Here is a 26,527-nt window from a genome sequence, read left to right as displayed (position 1 = left end):
CCCCACATACGTTGATGTCGCGGAGGAAGCTGGCGGAGTAGCGGGACATCTGGATATTTTCCAGGAGGGAAAACTGCTGCCGGATCCCCCCCACCGACAGCACCGTGGAAGCTTGGGAATACTGATGGAGACACCCCCGTCCCGTCCCCCCCCACCCCCACCAAAGAATGAAACCGGGGTTCAAGGGGGGGGGGGGGGGGGGTCCCCAAGGCCGCATCCCACCCCGGGGCGGGGGGGGTGTCTCACCGTGGGGTCCCGCTCCACCACCAGCACCCTCATGCCGTGCCGCCGGCCCTCCAGCGCCTTCAGCCAGTAGGCCACCGACCAGCCCACCACGCCGCCCCCCCACCACCACCACGTCGGCTTCCTCGGGGGGCCGGGGGCCCGGGGGGGGTCCCCGGGGGGGGTCCAGCCCCCCTCCATACCCCCCAACGCCGGCACTTGAGCCTTCAGAGTCTGCCCCAGGCGCTCCAGGCTCTGTCCCAGCTCTGCTGGGAGATTGGGGGAAGGGGCGGGGGGGGGGGGGGGCTGCCAGGGCTAGGCACAGCTGGCAGCCCCCCCCCCCGGGACCCCCCCCCACTTCCCTCTGAGACCCCCCCCCCACACTTCCCTCTGTATCCCCTGGGAACCCCCTAGGACTGTCTGGGACCCCCCCCCCCCCGGAGCCCCTCCAGTTCCCTGGAGACCCCCCAGGCCTCTCTGGGACACCCCAGAACCCTCCAGGACTCTCTGTGGCCCCCCCAGGACACCCCCGCCATTCCCCTCGGATCCCCCCCTCCAGTCCCTCCTGTGTCCCTCCAGTCCCCTCTGGGACACCCCCCCCCACCAGCCCCTATCCCCCCCCCACACCTTTGATCCCCCTCCCCATTCCCTGTGCACCCCCCCCCCAGACACCCCCCCTACCCAATTCCCCCTGGCAGCCCCTCTCCGCCCCCCCCCCCCCCCCCCCCAGTCCCCTGGGACCCCCCCACAGCCCCCCCAGACCCCCCCCCTCCCTGGGACCCCCCCCATCCCTTTGACCCCCTCCCCATTCCCTGCAAACTGCCACCCCCCAGACAGCACCCCCCCCCCCCCAGTTCCCCTCCATCCGCCTCCCCAGGCCGCTCTGGGACCCCCCTCCAGTCCCCTGGCACCCCCCAAAGCCCCTCTGGGACCCCCCCCATAACCCCCCCAAGACCCCCAGCGATCCCCCTGTGCCTTTGGCACCCTCCCCATTCCCTGCGACCCCCCTTCCCCCCCCAGACACCCCCCCCCAATTCCCCCCGGGACCCGCCAGGACCCCTCCTCCGTCCCCCCCCCCCAGTGCCCTGGGACCTCGCCAAAGCCGCTCTGGGACCCCCCCATTAACCCCCCCAGACCCCCCATTCACTGGCAGCCCCTCCATCCCTTTGACCCCCTCCCCATTCCCGGCGAACTGCCACCCCCAGACCCCCCCCCCACCCCCCCGCAGTTCCCCCCGGGACCCCCCCCCCCTCCGCCTCCCCGGTCCCCTCTGGGACCCCCTCCAGTCCCCTGGCGCCCCCCAAAGCCCCCTCTGGGACCTCCCCGTGACACCCCCACACCCCCCCATTCACTGGGAACCCCCATCCCTTTGACACTCCCCCCCCCCCCTTCCCCCGTGACCCCCCCCCGTGCCCCCGGTGCCCAGGAGTCCCCCCGTCCCCCCGCACCAGGGTCTCACCGCGGAAGATGTCGGAGCAGAGGGGGGCGGCGGTGCGGAAGGGGCGGCCCGGGGACCCCCCCGGGACCCCCCCCGGGGTCCGTGGCCCCCCCCGCGGGCGCAGAGCGAGCCCCCAGCGCAGCATGCCGCCTGGCCACGCCCCCTCGTCAAGCCACGCCCCTTCCACCGAGCCACGCCCCCCCTCCACACGCCTCCGCCTCGCCCCTCTCTCGCCGCCGCCACGCCCCTTCCCGTCCCCTCCGCCAATGGGGGCGCGGCGGGGCGGCACTTCCGGCGGAAGTGCGGCGGGGGAGGAGTGCGACGTGTGCGCGGAGCCGGGCCCGGCGCCGCCGCCGCCGTCGCCATGCTCGACTTCTTCACCATCTTCAGCAAGGGCGGCCTCGTCCTCTGGTGTTTCCAGGGCGTCCGCGGGCCCGCCGCCACCGCCCCCGTCAACGCCCTCATCCGCTCCGTCCTCCTACAGGTGAGGGCGGGGCGGAGGGGGGGCGGACGGGGCCACCGGGGGAGGTTGGGCGGGACCATCTACCTGAGGGGAGGGGGGCTGGATGGGACCATCGGCACGGGGGGTGGGATGGGGGAGCTGTGAGGGGGCCGTGAGAGGAGATGGAGAGGCTGTGAGGGAGCCGGAGGGTCTATGAGGGGGGCTGGAGGGGCTGTGAGGGGTAACGGAGAGGCTTTGAGGGGGCTGGAGGGGAGGTGGGGGGTGATGGAGAGGCTTCGAGGGGGCTGGAGGGGTTGTGGGGCTGTGAGGGGGGATGGAGGGACCGTGAGAGGTAACAGAGAGGCTTTGAGGGGGCTGGAGGATCTATGAGGGGGGCTGGAGAGGAGGTGGGGGGTGATGGAGAGGCTTTGAGGGGGTTGGAGGGGCGATGGAAGGCTTTGGGGGGACTGGAAGTGCTGTGGGGGCAGTGAGGGGGGCTGGAGGGGGGCGGTGAGGGGTGATGGAGAGGCTTTGAGGGGGCTGGAGGGTCTGTGAGGGGTAGTGGAGGAGCGGTGAGGAGACTGGAAGGGCTGTGAGGAGCCGTGAGGGGGGCTGGAGGGGCTGTGAAGGCGGCTGGGCGACCTATAAGGGGTGCTGGGGCAGCTATGAGGGGTGCCAGGCCACCTGCAAGAGATGCTGGACCCCTTTTTGGGGAGGGTGGGGGTCAGCGGGGGGTGACAGGGATGATTTTGGGGTCTCCTCGCTGCTGGCGCCCCCCCCTTGTGACAGTTCCTCTCCTCTAGGAGCGAGGCGGCAACAACTCCTTCACCCATGAAGCCCTCACCCTCAAGTACAAACTGGACAACCAGTTTGAGCTGGTGTTTGTGGTGAGTAACCTCTTTCCAGCCCTGAAACCCCCGAGGGAGGGGGGGTTGCCTGCAAAAAAAGGGGTGTTCAAATGTGGCTCGGTTGGAAAAAAGCTTCCTAAAGTGGGGAGGCTTTCCGCTGCCTTCCCAAAATCTGACGGGGAGCCGTGGCTGACCTGGCGAGGAGGCTTGGGAAGACGAGCAGGTCCTGCGTCGAGAATGGGAAGGTTTTTCCTGGCATGGTGTTTTCTTCCTCCTTCCCGTGCCAGCAGCTGCCCGCCTTCCCAGTGGGGAAACTGAGGCCCATTCAGAGCCGAAACGGCACGGTGGGGCTCATACGTTGGGAAAAACCCGGTCTGAAAACAGGGGGAACGGTTACGGTTTAAGCAGATGGGTGATTTAATTGCATCAGGCTGGAGCTCGCCTCCCAGCACTGGTTTGGCTCCTGGTTCTGGGATTTTGGGGGCGCGATGTGGCAGTGGAAGGGTGTCGGGGAGCCGAGTGCCGATCCTGGCGTAGCCGCTTCCTCCCGAGGGAACGTGGTGGACTTGGCGGGTGGATGGGGGTGTCTCTTGGTCAGAGGCCCCTGCGCTAGCAGCTTATTTTAATCATCTGCGATAGGATTAAAACTCATTAAACCTCAAATAGGAGCTGTACAGGCTGCTACATTCTAATAAAACTTTTTACTTTGACCAGATCTATTTAAAAAAAGCCAGAAACGTGTCGTCCTCTTTACTTTTGAGAATGTTTTAACGCTCTCGCTTTCAGTCTGCCCTTATCTTTCTAAATCCACACAACCTTCGGCGTGTGCCTAAAGATAAGCAAACACCTTGCTGCTCCTTTGCTACGTGTCTTTGTTGCCATGAAACAGTCAAGCCATTTTTATTAGCGTCGCCTTTTAAAGCGAACCTCAGGGCTGTGCCGTTTTATTTTCCTGTTTTTTGAGAGCATATTAAAAGCTCGGGAGGCCAGACTAGAAACCGTAGCCTGAAGCCTGCCGGAATTAAAGAGCTCCGTATCAAATGGAGAGGTTTTTGCTTCCTTGCCAGCTAGACGCTGCAGTTAAATCAGCTGAAAGAGCAACGTCTTTTCGCTGTGCTGCTTTGCAGGTGGGGTTTCAGAAGATCCTGACTTTAACCTACGTCGACAAGTTGATAGACGACGTTCATAAGGAGTTCAGAGACAAGTATCGCAATGAGTTCCAGCAGAAAGGCACCCTGGGCCTCCTAAACGGCACCTTTGATTTTAAAGATGACTTCATGCGCCTCCTCCGGTAGCAAAGCCTGGTTTTCTTTTTTTTTTTTTTTTCCCCTCCGGTTTCCATTTAGAGTGGAAATAGACGGCGGGGGTGTGGGGGGAAGAGCTGAAATTCAGGCTAACGGGCCACCTCCCCACAGGGATGCAGAGGAGAGCAGTAAAGTCCGAGCTCCCACGGTAATGAAGACGTTTGAGCAGTCTCTCAAGTCCCAGAAGACTGTCAAGTGTATGATAGAAACCCGAGGGGAGAAACCAAAGGAGAAAGTCAAGAACAAGAAGAACAAAGGTTCCAAAAAAGAGGGTGAGTTGATGGGAGAAAGATATGGCGGGGGGAGAATAAATATTCCAGAGCTTTCCCGGTCCTCTCGTAGCACCCAGATGCTGGTCTGAGTTCGTGTCGGGGCTCTTTCCGTCAGGGATTGAAGCTGTCGCGACGCCTGGTAAAGCATCGGCGGGTGACAAGCAGCCCTCCGCAGCCGGGGAGAAGGAGGAGCTGACCAAGGATGAAATCCTGCAGAAGAACCGGGAGGAATTCTTCAAGAGACACATGAAAGCAGGGGAGAAGTCCAGGTCGGTCATGAGGACGCGGTCGGTCTACTTCAAACCAGCTTTTCCTGGTGTCCCTCAGCCATGGCCGAGTCTCTCTTTCGGTGACACCCGCATCCTTGCTTTCCTCGACATTATTCCTTTTTCCTTACTTCACTGCTCACCGGGGAGACTGGGAGAGGGCGTCCTGGGGGGGGGGAAATAGAGCCTGATCCCTTCCCTGGGAGAGGCAGAAACCCAGCGCGTGCCTGGGAGAGGTCCGGACCTCTTTTTGCTGAGGCTTTGCTGCTGTGAGCAAAGGGCAGCGGCGCATCGATGCCTGGCTCGAGCCAAAGCGGCCTGATGCAGGGTTAAAGTTCAGATAAACTCTGGAGACTCGGAATCAGCCAGGTTTAGCCTTAATTTCTGCCTTTTTTGGGGTAATCCAGGCTTTTAGTTTTCACGCCTTCTAAGGTGCCGCTTCACTGCACTGAACAAAGCGTGTTTCTGGTCTTTATTTCGGCAGATCTCCAAAGCCCGAGGCGCAGAAGGAGAAGGGGAAGAAGCCTCGAGTGTGGGATCTGGGGAACTCTAATGCCAAAGTACTTGATTACAGTAACTCCGCTACCAACGGCAGCGCGGAGGCTTGTCCCGTGGAGGAATTTGACCCTGATATAGTAAGGAAAAACGGGGTCGCTCCGCTTTAGTGCGTTGTTCTGGGATCAGCTGGGCGTTGCAAACCCAGCCTGGGCTCCCCGGTTGGCTGAGAAAGTGCTAGAAACGGGGACGGCAGCGCCCAGCCCCTAAAGCTGCTGCCTAAAATGTATTTACTCCAGCTGCAGACGGCGCTGGAGGGCTGAGCAAAGATCTCCGCCGAGCTGCCTCTGCTGCCAGCGACAGCTCTTGTGGCAGGGGGAGGTAACGGTAAGCGGCTGCCGATTTTTTCAATGTGCCTCTTTTTTCCCCCGCCTCGCAGGCCCTGGGAGATCGAAATCGTGAGCCCGGCCGCCTCTACGACCTTGAGTACGAAAGCGATGATGAAGCTGAAGAGGAGAAGGTTATTCAGAACCCTTCGAAACCCAGGTAGAGGCTCCTGCAGCCCCTGCTTGCCACGCGCTGCTTGATTTCTCTCCCAGTCTAACCAGTAACGCAGTGGGGACAAATTGGTGTGTTCGGCAGCTGCGTGGTGGGCTCTTCTTGCGTTTGGTTGTGGTGTGCCCGGTGGGACTTGCTCCTCAAACCCAAAGATAACTCCTCTGCTTCTCCGCAGCACGAAGAAGGGTGGCCTGGGAGGCATGTTTGGCATGCTGAAAGGCCTGGTGGGCTCCAAGAGCTTGACGAGAGAGGACATGGACCCCGTACTGGAGAAGATGAAGGATCACTTGATCGGTATGTCTGGATCCACTCCGAGAGGGGCGGTTTGAGGTGGTTCCCCGTGCTCCGTCGGGTGGGCGCCCACAGTTTGGGACGTTCTTGCCCACAGGAAACTGTGGTTCCTGCCTCGCCTCTGGGGAGCCCTCAACAGTGCATCAAAAGAGGGGGGGGCAGCGGTCTAGACTGGTGGGGATCCTGCACACCGACTCCATCCTTCCCTTGACGCCGATGTCTGGCGTGCGCAACCTCCTCAGCAGCGCTAACTTCCCCCCCCCCCCCCTTGTCTCTTTTCTCAAAGCAAAAAACGTGGCAGCTGAGATTGCGGTGCAGCTCTGTGAATCGGTGGCTAAGAAACTGGAAGGGAAGGTGATGGGAACGTTCACCAGTAAGTGGCCGCCTGGCCTCCTGGCTTGTGGTTTGGGCCTCAGGAGCGTTCCCCAGGCGTGACGGCTTCTCTTTCTATCTCCTCCTTCCCAGCGGTGACCTCGACGGTGAAGCAGGCCCTGCAGGAGGCTCTCGTGCAGATCCTGCAGCCCCAGCGCCGCGTGGACGTCCTCCGCGACGTCATGGATGCCCAGCGCCATCGCCGACCCTACGTGGTCACTTTCTGCGGCGTCAACGGTGTCGGGAAGTCCACCAACCTGGCCAAGGTAGGACATGGTCCTCCTGGCTCTCTGGGATCAGCGCTGAGGTCGGGCTGCGGCTCCTAACGGGCTTTTTTTGATCTCTTGCCACCTGCAGATCTCGTTCTGGCTCATCGAGAACGGTTTCAGCGTCCTCATCGCTGCCTGCGACACCTTCCGCGCAGGTGCGGTGGAGCAGCTCCGCACCCACACCCGTCGCCTCAACGCCCTGCACCCTCCGGAGAGCCATGGCGGGCGGACCATGGTGCAGCTCTACGAGAAGGGCTACGGCAAGGACGCCGCGGGGATCGCCATGGAGGCCATCTCTTACGGTAGGTGAAAAACTGGTGGTAGGAGAGGCTGTTTTGGGGCCGTATCCTGCTTAATGTTGCCTCCACCTCTCCCCAGCTCGGAACCAGGGCTTTGACGTGGTGCTGGTGGACACGGCGGGCCGCATGCAGGACAACGCTCCCTTGATGACGGCGTTGGCCAAACTCATCGCCGTCAATGCTCCCGACCTGGTCCTGTTTGTTGGGGAAGCGCTGGTGGGAAACGAGGCTGTGGATCAGCTGGTGCGTGTTTTCTTTCCTGAAAGATCGGGGAGGGGGGAAAACCTGCTTCAGCAGGTTTTATTGGAGATTTGGACAGTGGCAGCGCCACAAATGTGTTCCTCGGATCCATTCTCTCCCTCAGGTCAAGTTCAACAAGGCCCTGGCTGATCACTCCATGGCCCAGACGCCGCGTCTCATCGACGGGATTGTCCTCACCAAGTTCGATACCATCGATGACAAGGTAGGGAGACCGTCGAGATGGCTCCGTCCGGAGCTTCCCGCTGGTGACCGGGAGAGACGGGAATTGTCAAACACGGGATTTGCAGGCTAACGGTGCCGCTTGTCCTCGGCAGGTCGGCGCCGCCATCTCCATGACCTACATCACGAGCAAGCCCATCGTTTTCGTTGGTACCGGACAAACTTACTGTGATCTGCGAAGCCTTAACGCCAAGGCCGTGGTCGCAGCGCTCATGAAGGCCTAAAAAAACCCACCAAATCGCTGTTTGCAGATGTCCGAGAAGAACATGCTTTACCTCCGTTACCGACTAGTCTTTCCCGTGTAGTGCAGAACAGAATGAAGGGATACCGGCGCCAAGGTTGTTTTGGTTTTTGTTTTTTTTTTTTTTTTGGATAAAACCCCTTTTATCCAGCAAAACCCCTTCCCCTGGCTTCCTTCATTCTGTTTTAAGTGACGCAGGCTCCCTCGCGGGGAGGCTGAATCCAGAGCTTTGTATTGTTCGTGCTGCACGGGGAGGGGGGGAGCAGCGCAGCGCAAGGACCTTGCTGTGCTTTTGGGGGGATTTGAAGGCGTTTTTGGGGAGTTGCTTTTGCTTTTTAGACCAGCTTAGGGAGGACAGAGGGATGACTTTTGTCAGGGGCGAGCAGGACAGGCGCCGCTTAGCGGCAGCGGTAGAAGATCTGGCTGTTAATGTTGCTGCTAGTGGCAGCTCCACCGAAGCTGATAAACCAAAAATGGCAACGGCCTGCGCTGGGCTGGAGGGGGAGATGCTAAATTGCCTTAAAGTCCCCGTTTCTGTCGTCGCCGGGACTCCGGAGCAGGGTACCCGGACAGCGTGAATGTGGGTAGGAGCCGGAGAGCTGCGGCAGCTTGGTCCCATAGGGCTAACGACGGCCGGAGAAGGAAAGCAGCGTGTCCCTGCCTGGCTCCTGCCCGCTGGCCTCAGTGTTATTTGCTAGGAAAAAAAAAAACAAAAAAAAACAAAAAACCAAAAAACAAAAAACCAAAACCAACCCAATTAATACTGGAAGATAACGGTGGCTGCTTGCTGCTTTCCTGCACCCTTTCTTCCCCCCGCCCCGACTTCGAGTGCCTCTTGATCCCGGTCTGAAGTGCTACACTGAATAATACAAAACTCTCTTACGATGTCTTGTAGCTCTGTATCGCAGATGTGCTCTAGTGCAATAAATTGAATGCTGTCTGCTAAGAGACATAATTTATATAAAATAAACTTCATAATTTGTTCTCTGTGTATAAATAACTTGCCCCCAGCCAGGAGCTGTTTCCTCGGGCGTGTAAATCACACACCAGCCAAAAGTGAAGTGAACAGGCCTTTAATACAAGCTTCAACATACAAAATACTGTACAGTATAAAGACAGGACTAGAAAACTAGAGCTTCAAGTAAAAAAAAAACAAAACAAAAAAAAAAACCCGCTCAAGTTTCATGTTTTTAATCGAAAGTACAGAATACAAAAAGCACTAAGTATGAAATTAGAGGAGGCTGCAGCTCCTGCAGGGAGACCGCGCTCCCCAGGCGTGCAAACTGTGATAAAAAGATAATTACTACGTTAAACCGGGCGTCTCTCCGAGGAGGCTCGGGCTCCTGCCTGAAGTGTCCCGGCTCTGGGTGCGTGTGGGCAGCAGCTGGAAGGCAGCGGGCTTCCATCTTCCCCGAGACGGGCCTTAAACCGCGCGGGCCTCCCCGGGAGCTGCCGGCTCTGGTTTAGGTCGGTCCTGGGGAGTCCCGGGCTGCGGCACAGGTCCTGGGGCCAGGCTGGTGCTCAGGTGCTGCATCCTGCGGGGAAGCAAAGGCTCTGCAAAACCTGCCTGGGATCCCGGGGAGTCCCAAAGGGGCTGGAAGGGGCAAAGCCGCTCGGGAGAGTCTTTACCTTTTATCTCGGGGTGGGCAGCGGCGGAGCCGTTGAGCTGTTGTCCCTCCTTGGGCACACCTAGGAGAGGGCGAGGAGCGGGTGGACGCACAGCACCGAGGGGGCTGCGCAGGCACAGGGAGCCCCGGCGCGAACAGCCAGCGCTGCCAGCTGGGTTTTACCCTCCAAACACACGCCAGCGAGGCTCTGGCTAGCCAAACTCCCTTCTTTTCCCCATTTTTATGATTTATTAGCAAGATCTCTTGTATGTTAAAGCATTAGCTCAGGCTGAGCAGCACGAAAGTCAGGGAGGTTGAAATACCCTTTCACTAGAAAGGGAATAAACAAGTGCAGCTGATAAATAATGTTTGGATGTGTGGGAAGCTGCAGAGCTGTTTAAGAACACACAGTGGTTTTGTAAAAGCAAACCCCAAATTCAGCTACGCTTGCAGACAATTTTTGGGGGGTAACAAAAGAAAAGCTTAAGGAATAATAAATATAGCACAGGGAACGGGGGCTATTAACGCTGCCTACACTCCAAAGGCCACGGTGACAGTCGAGAACCGCGTTGCGGATGACAGGATCCCCGAGCGGTGGCCGTACGCAGACCGCCACCCCGCACAGCCCGTAACCCCGGTACCTGTTCGACCCCGCATGGCGATCTCGCTCGTCAGCCTCTCAAAGTACTCGGGCAAGTCGGCGTATTCATCCCCGTAGGAAATCACTTTAATCCCTTTGTCCAGCATGTTCTCACGAAGCTTCTTAAATTCATCCACGTCTCCCCTCCGTACGAGCATGAAGTGCTCCAGGTCTGACTTGTGCTTCACAGCCTCTAAAAACAGGGCCTGAAACGTGGTGTCATCAACAGTCCAACCACAGCCCAAGAACAGGAATGACTTATTTTCATACAGCTTCTGAATCTCCCGCTTTAAAAAAGGGAAAGATGTTCTTAGTCAAGGCAAGCTTTACCTTCCCAAGGCACAAGAGAGAGCACCTGCCTTATCGCTGATGAGACTCTGCAGGAGGGTCATCACTCAATCGTCCTCAACACAAGCGTGCTGAGGTGGTTTTGCAGCTTAGCGGGAGCGTCGACCTGCTGGAGGGTGGGAAGGCTCTGCAGAGGGATCGGGACAGGCCGGATCGACGGGCCGAGGCCAGTGGTGTGGCGTTCACCAAGGCCAAGTGCCGGGTCCTGCACTTGGGTCACAACAACCCCGTGGACGCTCCAGGCTTGGGAGAGCTGCCCGGCGGAAAAGGACCTGGGCGTGTTGGTCAACAGCCGGCTGAATATGAGCCAGCAGTGTGCCCAGGTGGCCAAGGCGACCAACAGCACCCTGGCCTGTATCAGCAATAGTGTGGCCAGCAGGAGTGGGGCAGTGACGGTCCCCCTGTGCTGGGCACTGGGGAGGCCCCACCTCGAGGGCTGTGTCCAGTTTTGGGCCCCTCATCACAAAAAAGACGTTGAGGGGCTGGAGCGTGTCCAGAGAAGGGCGACGGAGCTGGTGAGGGGTCTGGAGCACAAGTCCTGTGAGGAGCGGCTGAGGGAGCTGGGGGTGTTCAGCCTGGAGAAGAGGAGTCTGAGGGGAGACCTTCTCGCTCTCTACAGCTCCCTGAAAGGAGGGGGTAGCCGGGGGGGGTCAGGCTCTTCTCCCAAAGAACAGGTGATAGGACAAGAGGAAACGGCCTCAAGTTGTGCCAGGGAAGGTTTAGGATGGATATTAGGAAAAAATTCTTCCCCGAAAGGGTTGTCAAGCATCGGAACGGGCTGCCCGGGGCAACAGTGGAGTCACCATCCCTGGAGGGATTTAAACGACGGGTAGATGTGGTGCTGAGGGACATGGGTTAGTGTTAGGCACTATCAGGTTGATGGTTGGACCCAACGATCTTAAAGGTCCCTCCCAACCGAAACGATTCTATGCTTCTAGAGAATCCATCCCTCCTCTTCTATTTCACAAAATTCAGGTTTCTCCCACCATCCTGCACGAAGCCCAGCCTTTAAACGCAGCCGAGTCCCTGCCTGGTTAACGTCCGGGCTTGCCAGGGAAGCACGAGATGTACATACACAGCGTATGGGACCCCAAAGCACCCCCGGCCTCACCATGACCTCCGTGTTGCGCAGCACGTTCTGGTAGCCGGCCGGGTGGAGCACTATGCCGCTGGGGTTGGTGTAAACGCCATGGATGTGCAGGACACTAAGCTTCCTCTTCTCCTGCGCCCACTCCAGCACCTGCGCAAAACAAACCCCTCCAGAAATGTTAGCGAGCGCATCGCGTTAGCGTCCACGGCGCTGTTGGAAACACGGCGGTGGGGAAGCGTTTCAGAGAGGCAGCTTCTTCCTTGTGTTCCGTCTTATCTCCTCAAGAGGTCATGAGTCCATCAGCCTCTACATCACGGCCCACGGTTACATCCTACGGCGCTTGTTTGGCTCAGCACTTCGGCTGAACGGTGAATGCAATGGGAAGAGACTGAATCAATTCACTGAACTCAGCAGAAAAAAGGGGAAAACCGTGGAAAAATTATGTCAGCATGTTTCTCTAGCCTACAGAGTTTTATTTCTTGGCCCCTCTTGGCTCTCAGAAGATCTGGGGAGGCTCGACAGCTGAGCTTCATTTCAGAAAGCCACTTCCAAGGCTCTCGGTTTACTCCTGCAGACCTTAGCTCATTTAAGCTTGCAATAATTAGAATGCTTATTCGTAACGCTGTAAGTACATCTTGCAGCCATGCAGATTAAGAGGTCATGCAGGAAACGTGAAGCACAGAAATGAGTCAGAATGGAAAGAGACCTACACGTGGCGCGTGTTTAACAAGCAAACAGAAGGACGAGATGCTCTCCACCAGTAAAACCCAGGGCGGCAAGAGGAGGTGGGCAGATGGCGAAGAGCTCAGGGTTTCACAGTCTGATTTTCTGCCCGCCTGGGGCAGAATGAGGGAAGCTTGCGTGAAGCGAGCAGCTACGAATCCAAAAGCACGGCAGAAGAAGCCGGAGCAGGCGAGTAACCCGGCAGGAGCCACCCAGCCATTTTCAGAAAGAGGAAGCGGGGCCAGGGGGAAGCCTTCAAGGCTGCAGCCCCGAAAACGCTCTGTCACAGAAAAGCACTCCGCAGCAGGTTATAAAAATAGAAAAGCCAGCTTTGCGTCTCGCACGAAGTTTCCTGTGTCGGTTAAAAACATCACCCCAAGCCTTATGTGGAAGCGAGGGCTTGCGGTACTTCAGCAAGGCCAAGCCAGAGGTTTCAAGGACAGAGATCAAAGAAATACCGGGCTTAAGGGCTCCTCCCGAGCAATGGATGCCAGCCAGCAAGCACAGCGTTTCAGAAACTAGCATCTGTCTTCATTCCTCTGCTGACTGCCCCAAATGGTCAGAGCCTCTGCTCGGAGTTTGTCTAACGTCATTTAGATTACTATGAACAGCGCAATCCCCTTACACGGGCGTGAGGGCACATCCCACAGCAGCCGCTGTCCCGTCCCAGCTCAGCCCTGACATTTAAAACAAAAAAAAAATCATCATCGTTTACCTTCTTTTCATCAGTGAGGTCAAGAGACTCCAGATGCTTCCCCTGGTGTGCTGCGTACAGTTCCAGCAGGTTATCGAAGTTTGTGGTTAACACAAGTGCCCCGTTTTCCATCAAGTGAAGCACGGACTGAAGCAGCTGCTTCCCAGAATCTTCCATTTTAGATTCCAGGTCATCAAACACCTCGTATAAACAGTCTTTGAAAAAGGTTGAGCGAACGTTGCTTGTGCGCTGAGAAGGGAAGACAGATTAAGATCAGAGTCAGGCTTCTTTTAATGCTTCATGCTAAACGACCCACGTAATTCTCAAAGACCTCCGCAAAGCCGCAGGGCCTTGCAAGGCAAACACAGAGCACGTGCTGCATTGAGGTGGATATTCCCCCCGGCTCCCAGCATACTCCCAGTGAAATACCCAAAAGCCGGTGTCCCCGGCAGAGTTATGTCTCCGAGGCCCCTGGCACTTGGGGCTCCTTGTAGATAGAGGAATCATTGGAGATGGAGACACGCCGGAGAACCAAATTTGGCTATTTCCAAAAGCCAAATCCTACGCTCGGGGCCGAGCACCGAATATTTACGTACAGTGCTACAAGCGCACTCACCGGAGACAGCTTCTGGATGAGGTCGTGGGCAACGTGAACCAAGTTCTTGTCTTCATGGAGACACTTTTGAAACCGTTTGCTCTCTTCATCTTCCAGGAGATCAAAGTCAATAGCAGCATCCAGGAGGGCCTGGATTAACCCCTTCCAAGACTTCAGCGCTGGGACCTGGGGAGCAACTGCTGCACTGATTCCTGTCCCGATCACCAAAACCAGTTCCTGAGGCTTCTTGGTTTTGAGGCTTGGCAACAGCTTCCTGCAAGAGGAGAAAGTAGCACAGCTGGTACCATCACCAACGGAAGGATGTCTCGGGTGGTGGCACATGCAGACCGAGGACAAGGGAGGTACCCTCTGCCTACATTTTGAATCAACATGTCCGTTAGGGTCCTCTGATAAACAGAGGATGGGAGGAGCAGCTCGGTATCCCTTAAAGACAGGGATCAGCATCACAAATGCCCACAATTACAAGGTACGTCATTACAACATCTTTGGCGATCGAGACCGTTACTGGGGAAGTCAAAAGCGCCCAGGAATACTTCCGAAGCAAAGCTAATTCAGTTAAAATTTGGAATAAGGGAGGTCTTGTTAATCATAGTTACCTGGAAGCTAGCAGAAAGGCTGGAGATGGTGGAAAAGGTATGGTGAGCACTATGGACAATGTTATCGATGTCTGTAGAGACACGTACATAGTCTATACGGACTGAGACAAAGCACGCATCGGACCCCCACGCGGGGAGTAACCACCACCGTGACTGCTCCTGGTTTAAATAAGGTGCCGAACGGGGGCCTGAAGACAGCAGCCCCATTGATCCCAGCACAAAAGGAAGGAAGCGAAGGCTTCCTGCCAGCTCTGCCCTGGAGAGGACCTTCCCACCCCCCAGCCCCTCTTTGCTGAGACGACCACTCAGCAGGACCAGAAATCCCTTCCCTGTTACGCCTGCAACATAAATGGGATCTTCGAAGCCAATCTTTTGGAAGCCCAGATGATAGGAAGTCTCATCCAACAGCCGCGTGGCTGTATTCTCCTTCTTCCTCCTCCCCTCTTCCTTATTTTCCTAGCTTTACACCTGCACAGCGCTTTTAAATGTGATATTCATTATTTATTAAGGAGATGTGCTTCTCCCCATCATGCCTTGCCCGGTGTCAAGCTGCTTTTCTGAAGGAGGGGACCGGCTGCAGCTTCCCAGGGGATGGAAGCAGCAGCCCAGGAGGCAGCTCATTTGGAAGGAATGTTTTTTATCTGCAAACACGTGATATTTAGCAAGAAGGGGAAAGGAAACCGACATCACACAGATGAAGCTTTGCCTTCCCTCTGCTATTGCCTATGAAAGCAGACGAGTAAACCCTTTTACGAGGTCTTCACTGTTAGTGGCGATAAATGGGCTTTAATTTTGGGACTGCAAGCCTCACATGCAAAGAATAAGCTAGTATTCATGCTAATGAGCCAGTATAAAAACACAACCAGAAACCTAGGGACTGAAATCCAAAAGAATAACAAATACACAAGCCCTAACTTTCTATGCGACAGCTCCGAAAGAGGCATTCTGTTCCCACGCTGATAAATACATTGTTTTCTACCCTGATATCCTGAGCAAGGGAAAAGTAATCTCCCAGCCCCTTTTCTCCTCTTTCCACGGTCACTGGACCAACCTTGAGACCAGGGCTCCCTGACAGGAACTATTCTCCAGCCCTCCACAACTTGTAAATAAATCAGATTAGTGGAAGACAACTCCCTAGAAGAATTAGCTTCTCGTTTGCAGACGGCGATGCCTTAATACCTGAGTCCATGCTATTGCAGCAGCCACAGTACCAGCCCTGACTGGAAAGAAGGGTGGGTATGTCCCAAGTTGGCATCATGCTCAGCTTGAAAAACTGTAAGACGACCTACTAATTAGTACAGGGAGCCTCCAGAGTGGAATTATTTAGCCTTTACATGCAGCAAAATCATACTAATTTGAGTAATTGCCTGTCCTCCCGGGAACCGGTGTCCAACTGAAGCAAAGTAGCACGACCACCGCATCTGACGTGACGCTCTGTGTGGACAGGACCTGAGCTAGGGTTAACACCGACAAAAACCACGGAGACAGCGCAGGAAAAACCAGCTTTCTCTGCAGCCACGCATCCTGGCTTAGGGGTTGAAAAAACACACCGCAATAAAGTACATTCAGGGTGTTAAGGTCTTTGTTCCACGCACCGCAGGAAAATACTAGTTACAGGGCACGGCTAGAGACAGTGCGCTTTTCTTGGATCAGCAGCCGAAACGACTGCTGGGGCTTGGTGCCAAGTGTCATGCTCTTTAAAGAACAATGCAAGGTTAGGGAAAAGCTCTTATGAGAAGAAATTCACTGGAGTATAATTAAATTTACCTGGGCTTTTTTGCAGGTGGCATTCCATCTTCCAACAATGTTTCTTTACCCAGGCTCACCGTAGAAGCCATCCAGTTTCTATAGTAGACAAATCACCACAAGCAAAGTCACTACATATATGCAATACGACGTGGAACAGACCACAGGATTTTGTCGAGCCAGCTCTTCCCGGGTGGATAAATACTGGGGTTTGTTATCTTTATGAGATCACCTTCGGGCTGAGAATTGCACTTTTTTGTTTCTGAACTTTGCCCTGCGGCTCACAGACACATCCGTAACTTCCTTTACAATGAAGCTCAATAAAATCGTAAGGCTGTTTTGTTCAAAACCGGGTTGCAGTCGCCACTGGCAGCCCACTGTTTGCCAGACCCTTCATTTCGCCTTGGCCGTTCATTTTTGCCCCCAAGCCCATACCTTGGAGCAGGCGCGCTCCCCCCTTCCAAGACGATGCCTGTCAGCAAACCTTGGGAAAACAGCAGGAGGGAAGAAAGACAAAAAGATTTTTGTTGGCTACAAAAAGCCATGGGGAGCGTTTCATTCTCCGGTGATGAGAGAAGGATTATCCAGCCCGCCATACGTCTACACGCGGTGAGATATGACCTTAAAAGTTTGATGTCTGAGAACTCTATCAACAGCCCATGACATAAAATACCAAAGGTCTGCCAGCACACGGTCCTCTCCCACTCTGCCTCTCCAAAATAAGACTATCAAAAGGGAAAGAAAGCAGACAGAACTGTTCACCCTTGTCCACTTTTTCTTGCCAATTGTAATGAAGAGTCCAGCAAAAATTCTGCTAGGCATGCTTTTGCCAAAAGGAAAAGCCGTGCAAGAGCTGCTGGCCCAAAATCACAGTTCTTTAGAGGCTTCGCAGCCTCGGTGACATCTCAGCATTTGTCGTACAGATGAGATGCCTGCGATTGCTTCACTGCAGCAAAGCAGCAGCACTGGCAGGTGAAACTTTTACAGGTGGAAACCTTAGCTACGCTGCAAACGTTGGCAGGGAGCATTTAAGAAACGGTCCCAATAATTCGGGCAACCGTCATCTTTCAATGCTGGATGATGAAAACAGGGCACACCGACTCCCGCAGACGCTCAGATACAGTATGCCTGCCACTCTTTCATTTCTGACCACTTCTGAAAACTTTCTACTTATCATCACAATAATAATAATAATAAATTATTATAACAATAATATAATAATATTACAACACCTCAGAAAGCTGGTTTTAACAACCTGTCTCCTGAAACACCACTTAGCATGTGCTGCCCCTCAAATAACTAGATTTTTATTTTACTGTAGAGCCCAGATTTTGGATAAAAGTTTCAAATGCATTTTGCTCCCGCCGACTGCTTGCTCCTCCCGGTTTTACACCCTCTGCGCTTGCAGGGCCCCGAGCCTTCTCCATCGCACACCCTTTTGAACGTTGTACCCTGTATTTTCCCAACCCACTGTCGAACCCGACAGTAGTTCGATGCTGTTCTGACAACGAACCTCTGCAGACTCGTGCCCCCCGAACGCCTCCAAGCATCAGGCCATAAGGTGAAGCATTTTGGGGAGTCAAACCACTGGAAAAACACCAACTCCTCCGAAGGGATGTCTCTTGGGGAGGCAGGAGGACCCACCGGACACACGATCAGTCAGGCAGTAACATCAAACTTGCCCAGAGTGAACACAGCCAAGCACAGTCAGGATGGAAAACAAGAAGGGGGGGGAAAAAACCTCCTTTTTTTCTTTCCAGTAGGGTAAGATCTCTCATTTTGGATTAGCTGATTCTTTTGAAAGAACGGGCTGCTTCCACAAAGCCAGCCAAATTGTAATTTAGATGAGCTAGGGACAAAAGCACGTAACCTTCGTTAACTGGAATATTTAAGAAGACTGTAAAGCAACACGCTGAACCCCTGCTACTGTCCAGATCTGCTCTCAACTCCCTCCAAGGCACCTAACAGCCCAAGGTCAAACCTTCCCCAGTTTCTCCACCAGCTTCGTTTACAGATCTAATTTAAGTTTATATTGCCTTTAGGTTGCGAGTTATCAGCTAAGTCTCAAATATCAAGCCTGTTTATAAACTCCTTCCTAGGCCTTCCCAAGTTTTGCTTGTTCACCTGCCTGAGCACTGCTTCTATTTGCGTTCTTTAAACAGCAGAAACGGAGCCATTAATTCAATTTTTAAGTGCCTCTTAAAGACAAAAGTGCCTCTAAAGCACTAAGGACAGTTCAAAAGTAATTTTGAACTTCGGAAAAAACACCTTTTATAAATGCAGTTACCAAGAAATGGTTGTATAACATCAGGAACTTCAACCTTCATTTCTATTTAATGCAGATAGCCAAAAAGGAAAAAATATAACAAGTCAGAAATAATGTCATCATAAATAATTCTGTCTCAAAAAAAAGTGCTTATTTCTCTTAAGAACACGATCTTGGACATTCAGCCAAGAAATCTAAACCTCCAGATTTTAGGCCTGGGGAGAAGGTCTGCTCTCCAGGGGGACAGATCACGCCGGCACGGCCGAGGTAACTGACATGAAATAGCATTACCTCAGAGCGTGGCACCACTGCCGCAGGGAAAAAAGCACCGAGGGGACCCCGCAGGACTGGGCCATGCCGTGAACGCGGGTGCCACGAAGGAGAGGGAGCGACGGGCACTTACAAGGTAAGAAGCGTCTCTCCAGTCCTCCTCCTCCTCGAGACGTCGGGAACTTTCCAGCTATTTAGACTACAGGGAGCTGGAGTGAGTGTAAACATCAAACTCCGCGGGTTCTTGGCTCGGCTACCCCGTCCTCCTGTCACAGTGTGGTCTCTCATCACCTTTATTAGTGGCACTAAGCTTATAGAGTCCCTGCAAAGGTTTGCAGCATTCTCCTTCCCAGAAGAAATCAGTTAATTTATGCTAAAGCCCTCGAGGTACAGATTTCAGCGAGGAATCATTATCTTTAAATGATGCCCTAAGTTGCCAGCACTGAATAAACCTCACCACAACAATTCCATATGTAATATAAAGAAGACACTGCTGCAAAAATGCCTGAAGTACAAAGATGTATCCCAGCTACAACCAAACGCCTAAACAAAGCACACGCCAAATTAACGCTGAGGCTCACACCGAGTATGTATTTACAAAAACTTTGCCATAAGTCTACAAAACCCGACTACACCGCTCAGTCAACGTCAGACCCCAGCCTGCGGAACCACCCCAGGAAATTTAGATGCTTTTTCCACCGAAGGAGAGGAGGATGTCACTGCGGACAGCCTTTGACTGTCCCCATGCTCAGCAGCTAACAGACAAGTAAAGCTACATCTGAACATTTAAGGTTTAAGGAAAGGAAAAACTGCACGCACCCAGCTCAGTGCTGGAAGAGGGGCTCCTCTGGAACAGCCCCACCAAATTATGTAAAGAAGCAAATACAAATTCATTGCTCATAAATTATTTTTAGCTTCTTTGAGTGCTGAGAAGAATGACTACCAGTGAGGGCGTAATTCAGATCTCCTTTTTAAATTAAGTCGCTTTAAGGTGTTGGGATAACACAAACGTTATGTTACGGTTTAAAATCCTCTACGTTTCTGCTAGAAGAATCTGAAAGGATGTTAATGAGTTGTTCCCTGGCCGATTCCCAAGCTCTGTCCCTCCACGTGGGAGCCGCAATTGGAGCAGGCCCGCACAGCTCCTCAAAACCGTCCTAGAAAGCGACAGGCTTCAGCAATAACGGGAACCAGCGGCGCGAGGAAAACAAGCCCTGCCTCTATTCGCACCGGTGTTATGAACACAAGATTCAACCTCCTCGGATGCGAGTTAAAATACATCAGAGGTTTTTATTCAATGCTGTGATTCTCCACGTGCTTCGGGCTCCCACTGGCTTCGGGAAAAACGAGAGGGAGCGACACAGGGAAGGCTGGAAGAGGTCTGCATCCCAACAAACTCACTACGGAGCCCAGATGGCCTGACAGGCGCCAGGCGGGCTTCGGTCTGCCCAATTTAAAGCCCAGCAGATGAGGCTGCAGGACAGCCCGCAAGCAGGAGCAGGGCTGGCTTTCCAAGAGCATTTCTGGAAAGCAAAGCAGGCCGGACATGCTGCCGGGGGTGGGGGGTTTCGCACCTTCAGGGATGCCCGGCAGCTCGAGGCCTTACCTCTCCTCTCTGCTGCTCCCCCTCCTCGCCCCCTCTCACTCTAAACCTGAGGGAAAAGCAAGAACACGGTACTTCAGCAGGCAGCGAGGAGGCCGAGAGGGTAAAAACGCCCGAGAAGACGGCTTTTTAAGAGGGAAGGCACTTCGCAGAGCGGCGCCGCTGAGGGGAGGCTGGGCCTCAGGGTCTCCCCCGCCATGAGGCGGCCCCCCCCAACCCCCTGGGGCTCACCCCCAGCCCCCTCGCCCCCTCTCGGGCTCAGCCCGGGCGCCCTCGCCCCCCGGGCAGCCCCGCAGAGCCCCCTCCGTGCGGGCGCAGCGCCCGCCGCCATCGCGGGCCCTCGGCGCTCCCCTCATGGCGGCCAGGGGCGCGCGCGACCCCGGCCCGCCGTCACCATGGCAACGCCCCCCTCCTCCTCCTCCTCCTCCTCCCCCCTCCCGCCCGCCACCACCCCGCACGCACCTGGCGCCGCGCGCCCGACCCACGGGAAGGGATTGGCCCGCCCCCCTTCCGCCCCGCCCTCTCATTGGCTCGTAGGGGAAGGGGCGGGACTATCTCGCTTCCGCGCCGAGGGGGCGGGGGAAGGACGCGCGCTTGCGCGAGAGTTCGTCTCTATTCTCGCGATACTTGCCGGAGGTATAAAAGGCGGTGTGCGCATGCACCCAGCACTGCGGGCCTGTGCGCGGCGGGGGAGGTTTGCGCGGCGGGCGCCTGTCAGTGGCGGTGTGAGAGGCCGGGGGCCCGCTCTCTTTCTCTTCCAGGGAGCCTGATTGCGCCCTGTGTACCCCTGGGGCCTGCCTTCCTCGAGCTGCCTCTCTGCTTGGGCTTATGCCCCTGCAACGATGTCTCTGGCCCTGTGAGCTAGTAAGAGCAATGCTTGGCCTCGTCGGGCTGTGGTAATTCCATGTGAAGGAGTTTGGGTATATTCAGAGCACTTCAAGAAGAGAAGCTGTTTTCTGGCTTTCAGGGTCGTTGTGCGTTGCTTTGTATTGGCGCCATAAATAAACAGTGTTGATGGTGGGTGTAATTAGGGACAGAAATGGCCTTATTTTCTCACCTGAATGCCTTTCTTGGTTCAAGGGGTTGACTTGGACCCTGCCTTATGCTCACCCTATCCTCATGCTGTTTCCTTGATACTCTCCGCAGGCTTCTCCATGGTGGCTGGCCAGGTGACACCGTAGCCAGGGGATTTCAATGTGGTGCTGCTTCTGGTGGGTCAAGGCGCGTTGTGAATCAAGCTGTGCTTTCTTAATTACTCTGCTGCTTTTAATAACGATTATGTTCTAGCTAAGGCAGGGGTGGAGGTTGATCCGGTGGGGTGTTGCCCCTTGGGGACTTGGGGTGGTGTTTGCCTTCGGGGCACGTCCTTGTGTGGGGAGTTGATTTTTGGGGTGGTGGCAGCAGCAAAGTCATCAGCCCCAGGGTGGGAGAGGGGAAGGGATTAATTAAGGGAGGCAGTTGAGGAAAATGGGTCAAAACGGGACAAGTGGTGCCTGACCCACGGCTGACAGCTGCCTGGGGGTCCCCGGGAGGCTCAGCGCTGTTCGACCTTGGGCTTTTTCCTTTGTGATTTGGCTGCCGAAGGGCCGGCTGGTGGCTCCCGCTTGGTACCTGGAGGAGAGGAATGCAGCCGGGGTGGCAGCAGGGCAGCGGAGGGAGCTTGGTGCTTTTGGGGGGATTCGTTACCTCTCTGTGCACGGGCTGCCTTCATGCGCCCCATGTTCCTCTCGCTTGCCGCCCTGTGCTCCACGATGGGCCAGGGGTAGTGTGTGCCCACCAGGCAGCCTGCCCGCTCCTGCACGGACCGTGGCGCCTTCCAGGGCTCGTAGATGTACTCAGCGGGGAAATCTTTGAGGATGGGAAGGTATTTTCTACGGCGAGGGGTTACAGCCACCAGGGAGGCCACCCCGTATTTCACAGGGCTTCGGGTTTTGCGCCTACCGAATGTATGCCCCGTCCCGATCAGTCTTCTTGCCAAATGTGATGGGCGAGTAGACATGGAAATATCGGTGGAAGAAGGCACTTCCTGACAGCCACAGCCAGTTCCCGGCGTTGAGGGACCAGTCTGCATCTAGCAGGAGCTCCTCAAAGACCTGTGGGACACCACGGCGGCATGGGGACCAGGTCCCCAGGAGCCCGGTGGGTGCCAGTGGGTGTTTGGGGAGGCCTCCTGACCTTCAGCCCCTCTTCCCAGGAGACCCAGAGGTCCCCGCGGGTGAGGAAGCAGGCAACGGCGTGCCGAGCAAGGTGGTGGATCCAGCCCTCGGAACGCAGCTGGGTCATGATGGCATCGATGAAGGGGTAGCCTGTCTGGCCCTGGTGCGGGGCGTTGGGGTTAGACGGGGCAGGGGGATGTTTTTAAGGGGGTCAGAGGATTTGGGGCTTATCCCCAAGGGAAATACCTCCCTCCAGGCGTGGAGATGCTGGGGGTTGTCATCCCAGTCGACCTGCAGGCAGACGGGGTTGCCGACCATCCGGTCAAAATTTGGGATGCTGGCACCGGCGGTGTAGAAAAACTCCCTCCAGAGGAGCTGCCCGTGCAAGGAGACGGGGGGCTGGGAGTGCTTGCGCTGCCGGCAAAGGCAGGATCAGCCCCACCGGCCGGGGCTATCTTCTCCAGCCCCCCACCCCTTCTGCAGGGTCCCTCTGGCTCACCCTCTTCCCTCCCACCCCAAAAATGCCACCTCACCCCTTGGTAGACCTCGTCCAGCCGCCACCAGAAGGTGCGAACCGACAGGCAGCCGAATTTGAGGTAGGGGCTGAGGACGGTCGTGCTGGGGCTCAGCGAGCTGGGCTCCGTCTCGGGCTTCTTGAAGCCACACACCCAGGCCTGGGTTGGGGACACACAGCGGCGTCATGTTTTGGGATGAGGGGGATGCAAAGCAGCCCTGAAATTAGGGTGATGGGCACCGAGCACTGACCGTCCTCTCCATGTGCACATCGAGCCGGGCGAGCGCCGCTGTCTCCCCGCCAGGGTAGAGGTGAGGACCCACCTTGGTGGGGTCCTGGCCCAGCTCCTCCAAGGTGGGGACCCCATAGTCGATGTCATGGCTGACCTGGCACGGGGTGCAGCAGCCTGGGGCACCGTGTATGGTGGGGGTGTGACAGTCATCACTCCGCTCCAGGGTGAACAGTGAGGGAGATGCTGACCCAGCTTCGTGCTCTAACCCCCCGGGCCCACCCTGTGCTCACCTCGGAGATGTTCCTGCATGAGCGCCGGGGCTGGCTTCTCGGGGGGTCCGAGGGACGCCAGGAGGCTCTGCAGGCGCTTGTAGGTCAGGGGAGCTTTGCCATCGTTCAACGCGAGGATTCTGGGGTGGGAGATGGAGGGACATGCTTGATACTGGTGCTGGATCCCCTTGTACCCCGAGGGATGGGGCCAGGCACCCACCTTTCAGTGTCGTAGAGGGTATGGGACACCTCCCGGACCACCTCCACGCCGTGCTGGGCCGCCAGCTTGGCCACAGCGGTGTCGCGCTGGCGGGCGGAGGGTTCGGTGTCCACCTCGAAGGTCAACAGTGTCGTCCCCCAGGCATGGAAGAGACGGGGGAACACCTCCTCCGGGCAGCCCCGCACCACGAACAGCCTGCCAGGGAGCCGGGTGGGCACGAACCCCCTCGAGACCCCACCAAACCCCCTTGAGACCCTGCCGGGACTCACCTGGAGCCCATTTCCCGCAGTCTCCCATCCAAGTCCCGCAGAGCATCGAGGAGGAACCGCCAGGCGTTAGCGCCCACCCGGCTACTGGAGGGGTCGAGGATGAAGAGGGGATGAAGGCGGCAGCAGTCGGTAGCTGCCGCCAGCAGCGCTGGGTTGTCGTGCAGCCGGAGACCTTTCCGAAACCAGTGGATGGAGCTGTGCTGCATGGCCCCGGGCGTCCTGGTGGGATGCGACCTGGGAAAGGAGAGATGGGGGAGGATTTTTGTGGGGGGAAAAGCACCTTGTTTGGTAAATTTAACTCAAAAAATAAGCGGGAGTGGCAGAGATAGACTTGTTGGTGTCTGGTTATAAAACCAGGGAGGGAAATGGGTCCGGGCTTGCTGGTGAGGGCTGGGCATGGTGACGCCTGGCTGGTGGCGGATGTGGGAGGGAGGCCCCGGGGAGGGCTGGCTTCCCGGCCCCGCGGGATCGCGGCTGACTTCCCCTGCCTGCGCTTCCGCACGGCCAGGCGGACCCGGACCTGCCGGCAGTGAGGAGGTCTCGTGGGGGGCGGGGGGCAGGCTGCAGAGGGACGCGGCAGCTCCTCTGCTCTCTCCCTGCGGAAGCTGGTGGGTGTCCCTGTTCTCCCCTCCATCTCAGGGCCGCTCCATCGGGAACCCCTCCCAGACGGTGAGGCTGTGAGGCTGGATCCAGCCTCTCCATTGGCTGCTGATCCCATTAGGCTCCAGAGTGAACATGCTGCAGCCAAACTCTCCTTTCCCACCCAGGTGATCCCAGAAGATCTTCCCCCTTGCTGAACCCAGGGGCTGATGCATCCCCTTTCCCTGCCCCGGTGCCTGATTCCTGCATCCCAGGTAGGCATCCCCCAGCTTTCCCCCCTGCCGTTCCCCATCCGTGCTTGTCATTCAAGCCACGCTTGAAGTTTTTGCTATTACTAATCGGTTGCTTGCGTGGGGAGTGTGGTTTCTGCGGGCGTGCTGGGGTCTTCCCAGCATTTGTCATGGTCCTGCGCCGTTTTCAGGGTGGGGGGGAAGATGTCAGCGTGACTGGGGGTGTTTTATTTTGGAAGGGGTGACGCAGCGGAAAACAGCGGCCGCGGTTGCTCCTGGGTACCCGCAGGGAGGGTCTGGGCACCCCAAACCATGCCGGGAGCACAATGCCGAGGCGTGGGCTGGCAAGGGATGCTGGGGATGCACGGATCTGGGAATCACCCAATCCATCTTTAGGTTGCCAGCAGCTGGTCGATCTCCGGTGATCCCCACTTCATCTGCAGGATCCTTTCCGCGCCGCTGGGAATGAGGGGCTCTGCTGCCTGTCGGCTCTCGGCCTCGCTCGCTGCAGGTGCGTGTCTCCGCCGCGGGGGGATGAGCTGGTGACGGGCGGTAACAGCGCAGGAGACAGGCAGGGGCTGCTTGAGCCGCTGCTCCCAGCCCTGCTTGAGGTCAAAACGCTCCTTCCCGGCAAATTTTGGGGAGGTGGATAAGGAAAATTCTGCTGGGGGTGATTTTTGGGGCTGCAGGCAAGCGTGTGTCCCTGGAATAAACCCCACTGAGCTCTCTGGGTTGAGACCCACCGTGGGGTGGTTCCTGCACTCCTAATTTCTTTTTTTATCCCTTTTTTTCTGCTGGCAGGACAGGTTTCATGCCGGCGATCGGCAGCTGAGCAGCACGGTGCCTGCTATGGCCGGTGAGTCTGGGCTCGGTTCATGCCAGGGGTGGGATAAACCCTCTGTCTCTGTCCCCTCCCTGCCAAAACACAGGGGTGCCCATGGATAGCTGAGGTTTTAGGGTCTGGGGTGGTTTTTGGGGGACCAGGGTGAGATCCCACCCGGCTCTTCCCATCTGGAGGTGTCCCACTGAGCCAGCCGTGCCGCACAAGCCCCTTGGGAAGCCCACGGGGCTGCTGAGTCCTGACAAACATGGTCTTTCCAACTCCGCAGGCTGGTTTAGGCGTCTCCTGCACAAGCCCAAGCCCAGCTCGGTGGAGAGCAGCCTTAACTCTAGCTGCTCTGCTTCATCCTCACCTTCCTCATCCTCTGCGGAGAGCTCCGGCTCCTCTCCCAGCACAAGCCTGGCTGGATCCGTCCGTCCATCACCCATCTCAGTGTCGGACATCAACGCCTCGGGCAGCGCCCGGTGGACCAAGAGCTACGATGTCTGCATCTGCCACAGCGAGGTGGACCTGGAGCTGGTGGAGGAGCTGGTGTCCTACCTGGAGGGGCAACCCGAAAGCTTCCGTTGCTTCCTCCAGCTGCGGGACGCGACGCCGGGAAGCGCGGTGGTGACAGAGCTATGCGACGCTGTGCAAAACAGCCACTGCTGGGTCATGCTCATCACCCCCAGCTTCCTCCAGGACCCTTGGTGCAAGTACCAGATGCACCAGGCGTTGGCCGAAGCTCCAATGGCCAACGGGCGCACCATCCCGGTGGTGAAGGATGTGGATCGGAAGGATTATCCCAGGGAGCTGCGCAGCCTCTACTACATCTACATGGCGGTGAAGGAGAAGAGCTTCAAGCAGATCAGAGACACTGTTGTGCGCTGTGAGTATGCTGTGGGACAGTGGTGGAATGTCACTCTGGTGGGGTGGAGACCATGGGAAGGGACCAGATTCCGTAAATTTGTTTAAGTAGTTGATTATTTTTCTTAGACTAATTGGTTGTTAATGGGGCTCATCTGCTTCTGCAGACCTCCAGGAGCTGTGCCAGAGCTCCATCAGCGGGATGGACTAGTGCCGGGAGCCGACAGAGAAGTCCCTGCGGCGTTTTGGTGCTGCCACGGCTGGATCCGGATGCGTCCACGTCTCGAGGGGACGAAACCGAGCTGCTCGCACCAGCCCTGGTAGCCGAAGACCGGGAGGTCCTTGCACCCGTGG

At 56.6% G+C, this 26,527-nt stretch overlaps 5 protein-coding genes across 12 annotated transcripts in view; 2 read left to right on the top strand and 3 right to left on the bottom strand.

Moving 5' to 3' along the window:
* Window positions 1-1,815, bottom strand: part of LOC128918724 (uncharacterized) — a 40,783-nt gene extending 38,968 nt beyond the window's left edge. The window contains exons 1-3 of the mRNA XM_054223278.1: window positions 1,682-1,815; window positions 247-488; window positions 7-121 (exon numbers count right to left, since the gene is read on the bottom strand). Of these exons, the coding sequence (XP_054079253.1) occupies window positions 7-121; window positions 247-488; window positions 1,682-1,805 (481 nt within the window). The 5' untranslated portion in view covers window positions 1,806-1,815. The remainder of the gene's footprint in view (window positions 1-6; window positions 122-246; window positions 489-1,681) is intronic.
* Window positions 1,816-1,948: 133 nt separating this feature from the next.
* SRPRA (SRP receptor subunit alpha) lies at window positions 1,949-8,781 on the top strand. The gene is made up of 14 exons (XM_054222851.1): window positions 1,949-2,144; window positions 2,906-2,989; window positions 4,078-4,241; window positions 4,366-4,526; window positions 4,642-4,795; window positions 5,277-5,427; window positions 5,727-5,833; window positions 6,021-6,139; window positions 6,423-6,509; window positions 6,602-6,774; window positions 6,866-7,079; window positions 7,156-7,319; window positions 7,441-7,539; window positions 7,652-8,781. Exons 1-14 carry the CDS (start codon window positions 2,025-2,027, stop codon window positions 7,778-7,780), a joined length of 1,926 nt encoding a protein of 641 aa, XP_054078826.1. The 5' UTR covers window positions 1,949-2,024; the 3' UTR covers window positions 7,781-8,781.
* A 191-nt stretch (window positions 8,782-8,972) lies between these two features.
* FAM118B (family with sequence similarity 118 member B) lies at window positions 8,973-20,533 on the bottom strand. 7 transcript variants are annotated; one of them, XM_054222856.1, is made up of 9 exons: window positions 20,459-20,499; window positions 20,000-20,045; window positions 15,879-15,956; window positions 13,516-13,768; window positions 12,921-13,148; window positions 11,504-11,632; window positions 10,046-10,331; window positions 9,427-9,486; window positions 8,973-9,360 (listed from the first exon to the last, which is right to left on the bottom strand). In XM_054222856.1, exons 3-9 carry the CDS (start codon window positions 15,947-15,949, stop codon window positions 9,221-9,223), a joined length of 1,167 nt encoding a protein of 388 aa, XP_054078831.1. In that variant the 5' UTR covers window positions 15,950-15,956; window positions 20,000-20,045; window positions 20,459-20,499; the 3' UTR covers window positions 8,973-9,220. The 7 variants fall into 7 exon arrangements, with proteins under 7 accessions (XP_054078831.1, XP_054078832.1, XP_054078830.1 ...); XM_054222857.1 differs by lacking the exon at window positions 20,000-20,045 and having other exon boundaries at window positions 20,459-20,490; XM_054222855.1 differs by lacking the exon at window positions 20,459-20,499 and having other exon boundaries at window positions 20,000-20,117.
* A 195-nt stretch (window positions 20,534-20,728) lies between these two features.
* TIRAP (TIR domain containing adaptor protein) lies at window positions 20,729-26,480 on the top strand. 2 transcript variants are annotated; one of them, XM_054222861.1, is made up of 7 exons: window positions 20,729-20,860; window positions 21,143-21,207; window positions 24,424-24,510; window positions 24,883-24,997; window positions 25,288-25,342; window positions 25,596-26,195; window positions 26,341-26,480. In XM_054222861.1, exons 5-7 carry the CDS (start codon window positions 25,336-25,338, stop codon window positions 26,382-26,384), a joined length of 651 nt encoding a protein of 216 aa, XP_054078836.1. In that variant the 5' UTR covers window positions 20,729-20,860; window positions 21,143-21,207; window positions 24,424-24,510; window positions 24,883-24,997; window positions 25,288-25,335; the 3' UTR covers window positions 26,385-26,480. The 2 variants fall into 2 exon arrangements, with proteins under 2 accessions (XP_054078836.1, XP_054078835.1); XM_054222860.1 differs by lacking the exon at window positions 20,729-20,860 and adding an exon at window positions 20,877-21,013.
* On the bottom strand, window positions 21,176-23,862 carry LOC128918538 (cryptochrome-2-like). The gene is made up of 10 exons (XM_054222863.1): window positions 23,657-23,862; window positions 23,388-23,582; window positions 23,189-23,307; window positions 22,918-23,072; window positions 22,686-22,826; window positions 22,399-22,566; window positions 22,172-22,312; window positions 21,938-22,089; window positions 21,683-21,867; window positions 21,176-21,607 (listed from the first exon to the last, which is right to left on the bottom strand). Exons 1-10 carry the CDS (start codon window positions 23,860-23,862, stop codon window positions 21,531-21,533), a joined length of 1,539 nt encoding a protein of 512 aa, XP_054078838.1. The 3' UTR covers window positions 21,176-21,530.
* Window positions 26,481-26,527: the final 47 nt, after the last annotated feature.

The sequence above is a fragment of the Rissa tridactyla genome, chromosome 17 (assembly GCF_028500815.1).
Source record: "Rissa tridactyla isolate bRisTri1 chromosome 17, bRisTri1.patW.cur.20221130, whole genome shotgun sequence".
In the NCBI taxonomy this organism is placed as follows: domain Eukaryota; kingdom Metazoa; phylum Chordata; class Aves; order Charadriiformes; family Laridae; genus Rissa; species Rissa tridactyla.
This window is presented reverse-complemented; position numbering and strand designations above follow the sequence as displayed.

Bases quoted from the DNA above. Each gene is read 5' to 3' on its own strand.
- SRPRA (XM_054222851.1), top strand. From the start codon at position 2,025: ATGCTCGACTTCTTCACCATCTTCAGCAAGGGCGGCCTCGTCCTCTGG. The intron at 4,242-4,365 runs GTAGCAAAGCCT...ACCTCCCCACAG, and splicing joins GACTTCATGCGCCTCCTCCG to GGATGCAGAGGAGAGCAGTA. The intron at 7,080-7,155 runs GTAGGTGAAAAA...ACCTCTCCCCAG, and splicing joins CATGGAGGCCATCTCTTACG to CTCGGAACCAGGGCTTTGAC.
- FAM118B (XM_054222852.1), bottom strand. From the start codon at position 16,453: ATGGCGGGCTGGATAATCCTTCTCTCATCACCGGAGAATGAAACGCTC. The intron at 13,769-15,878 runs GTAAATTTAATT...CTCCTCTTGCAG, and splicing joins CCACCTGCAAAAAAGCCCAG to GAAGCTGTTGCCAAGCCTCA. The intron at 13,149-13,515 runs GTGAGTGCGCTT...TTCCCTTCTCAG, and splicing joins TCATCCAGAAGCTGTCTCCG to CGCACAAGCAACGTTCGCTC.
- LOC128918538 (XM_054222863.1), bottom strand. From the start codon at position 23,862: ATGCAGCACAGCTCCATCCACTGGTTTCGGAAAGGTCTCCGGCTGCAC. The intron at 23,583-23,656 runs GTGAGTCCCGGC...GCTCCCTGGCAG, and splicing joins CTGCGGGAAATGGGCTCCAG to GCTGTTCGTGGTGCGGGGCT. The intron at 22,313-22,398 runs GTATTTCCCTTG...GCCCCGCACCAG, and splicing joins ATCTCCACGCCTGGAGGGAG to GGCCAGACAGGCTACCCCTT.
- TIRAP (XM_054222861.1), top strand. The intron at 26,196-26,340 runs GTGAGTATGCTG...CTGCTTCTGCAG, and splicing joins CAGAGACACTGTTGTGCGCT to ACCTCCAGGAGCTGTGCCAG.